This window comes from Carlito syrichta, unplaced genomic scaffold, assembly GCF_000164805.1.
Source record: "Carlito syrichta isolate Samal-C Ts95f unplaced genomic scaffold, Tarsius_syrichta-2.0.1 Scaffold309736, whole genome shotgun sequence".
Taxonomy (NCBI): domain Eukaryota; kingdom Metazoa; phylum Chordata; class Mammalia; order Primates; family Tarsiidae; genus Carlito; species Carlito syrichta.
The window spans coordinates 240,252-242,786 of NW_007253832.1; the positions used below are offsets into that span (position 1 = coordinate 240,252).

The 2,535-nt window shown below is 52.7% G+C and overlaps 1 protein-coding gene across 1 annotated transcript; it reads right to left on the reverse strand.

The window, feature by feature from the left end:
- Positions 1-335: 335 nt before the first annotated feature.
- LOC103270163 (sperm acrosome membrane-associated protein 4-like) lies at positions 336-1,510 on the reverse strand. The gene is made up of 3 exons (XM_021717423.1): positions 1,459-1,510; positions 661-786; positions 336-559 (listed from the first exon to the last, which is right to left on the reverse strand). The coding sequence occupies exons 1-3, from the start codon at positions 1,508-1,510 to the stop codon at positions 336-338; spliced, it is 402 nt and encodes a 133-aa protein (XP_021573098.1).
- Between the last annotated feature and the right edge of the window lie 1,025 nt (positions 1,511-2,535).

Consider the following 2,535-nt stretch of genomic DNA (forward strand, 5'->3'; position numbering starts at 1 on the left):
CGGCCACTGCACTCCAGTCTGGGCAACAGAGTGAGATTCCGACTCAAAAAAAAAAAAAGCCTGCCTTCCCAGGGACCTGGGCTGACAGAGGGTGTCAACAATAGTCATCTAGAAAAGACAAAAGACACAGATTAGGTGTTATTTTTGAACCTGGACTCTGGGTGGGTGCCTGTAGGGGCTAGAGCAGTGCCTATAGGAACCAGGCCTTAGGAGGGATTAGAAGTCTCTATAAAATCCGGTTCCTGGGTGTGTCTCAAAAGTGCCTGTACAGGTGTTTTCAGGGTTGTGGTGTTGGTGGGGGCGTCCTGGGTTGAGGGCTGCAGATCCATGTAAGGTTAATGAAGGAGGTGGCCTCTCCAGGTGAAGCTGGCTGTGAGGAGGGCCTGGGTGGTGAGGAGGAGGCTGGGGAACTGCTGCAGTGTGGCAGCCGTGTTGCACAAGTCCTGCTCACAGCAGTGGTGTCGAAGAGTGTAGGAGCGTGACCAGTAGCTGGCATGGTCCTGTAGAGGGCACTGGGCCCTTGGGAGGCAGCCTTTTCGCTCAATGATCTCATTCTGGTCTGTGGGACAAAGGAGGGATGCTGAGGTGGGGCCACAGGAAAAGCAGGATGGATGGAGGTAAGGAGCCACTTGGAGAAGGGCCATGGGACAGGAGTCCTACCTGAGGTGCCAGTACTGATGCCACAAGCTTCATCCTCCTGACACTCGGTGGGAACAGGGTAGCAGGGTTTGGCAAAGCTGCAGGTGTAACAGCGGAGTCTTCCCCGGGCCGGGGACGTGGTGAGACCTGTTGAGTCAGCAGAGGTTAGAGCAGGAGAGAGAGGCAAACCCTGGGGAAGAGGCAGAGATTAGGGAGAGGTACAGCAGAGAGAGGTGACACACAAAGTGGGGAGAGGGAAGCATGAACTGAGGGAGAAGGGCAGACAGAAGTAGAAAAAGAGACACAGAGAGGGGAGAAGAGACAATGAAGGAAGAGTAATAGAGACAAAGGCAAGAGGGATACAGAGATAGAGAGAAACACACGGACATGAATAGAAGCCTAGAGAATCAGAGAGGAGCATAAAGAGCAACACAAAAAGTCAGACCTGGCAGGGAGGTGGAGGGGGGATGTGAAAACGTTAAGTAGATGGCGCCAGAGACAGATAAGAAAATATAAATTGACATTGATTGAGGGGCCCAGCACAGGAGCAAGAGGTGAGATAAGGGACTGGGGAGACAGAGGCAGGTCAGATGCAGCAAGGAAGAGACAGTTATTCCCAAATGGCTTTGAAAGGAAACTTTTCCTCTTCCACCTTACTAGGCTGACCTGAGGCTGTTCCCAGTGGCTAGTCTCCCTAAACCCACCCCACCCAGAGCTTTCTTCCTGGTCTCAGCCAGCAACCCTCTCCAGCCCAAATGTTCCTACACAAGTCCCTGCCCCAGTACCCTGCCCCCTGAAGATTCCTCAGCCCACCCTTACCCAGTGCCCCACTGAGAAACAGGACACAGAGGAAGAAGCTGACGGTGCCCATGGCTGGACCAGGGCTCAGGAGTCTGGGAGAAGGTGATCTGCACCCTAAGGTCCTGAGAGTTGGAGAGTTGGAGCACCTGAGCAAGACAGGGAGGGACCTGTAAACAAACACATCTAGGGAGTGAATCTGGGGGGGCGGGAACTGTGACCAAATTCAGCAGCGTCATGCAGTCAGCAGCCAGGCTCCCAGCCCTCTGCTTCTGTGCCCCCACATCTTTCATACCCTCCCTGCTCCAATGAGTCTGCTGTTGTCTGGAGGATCTCCTCTGTTCTCTCAGTGTGCTTGTCTCGTGACTTAGCTCTATCTCCTCCTCCTAAGTTGTGTCTGTCACCTTCCCTCCTACTCCTCTCCTTCCCTCTCTTCATTGCAAGCTGCTCCCTGCTCTCTCAACTTGTCTCCCCATCTTTGGTCTTTGTTTTCTGTCTTTCCTCTTCGGTGCTTTTATGTCTCTCAAGGTCACCCTCCTAAACAACCCTAGCTTAGATGTGTTTGAGTGTGGAATCAACAATATTCTCACCCACGCACGCCCCCTCGCCACGCACACACAAAGCCCAGCTGTGTAAGGGTGGACCCCACCCAACTTCAGATTCCTTTGATCCCCACAAGCCTCAACATTCCTACCCCGTGATTATCCCTGCCAGGTTTATTACCTTGGAGGAAAGAATTAATCACAAGTAGGGCTGGAGGACTGGATGTGCTTCCACTGAGGAGAAAGCAGAAAGACTAAGAAAGAAGGTATAGATAGGATTTGGGGTTGGGGCGAGTATGGTAGAGTCTGGAAGACTGGGGATGTAGAGATTAGAGAGGAGAAGGGCTGCATCTGGGGAGTCAGGGTCAGAATGATCTAGGAAGATGGGGGATGGGACAGGGGAGACATCCAGGAAAGGGAAGTCTTCAGAAACTTTTATCTCAAGATCTCTTTACACTCTTAAAAATTACTTAAGAGCCAGGCTTGGTGGCTCAGCCTGTAATCCCGCGCCTTTGGGAGGCTGAGGTGAGTGGATTACCTGAGCCTGCGGGTTCGA

What these genes read in the sequence shown, in the direction of transcription:
- LOC103270163 (XM_021717423.1), bottom strand. Translation starts at nt 1,510, where the DNA reads ATGGGCACCGTCAGCTTCTTCCTCTGTGTCCTGTTTCTCAGTGGGGCA. An exon ending in GTTTCTCAGTGGGGCACTGG is followed by an intron (nt 787 to 1,458) that starts GTAAGGGTGGGC and finishes CTGACTCAACAG; the next exon opens with GTCTCACCACGTCCCCGGCC. An exon ending in CATCAGTACTGGCACCTCAG is followed by an intron (nt 560 to 660) that starts GTAGGACTCCTG and finishes TTTGTCCCACAG; the next exon opens with ACCAGAATGAGATCATTGAG.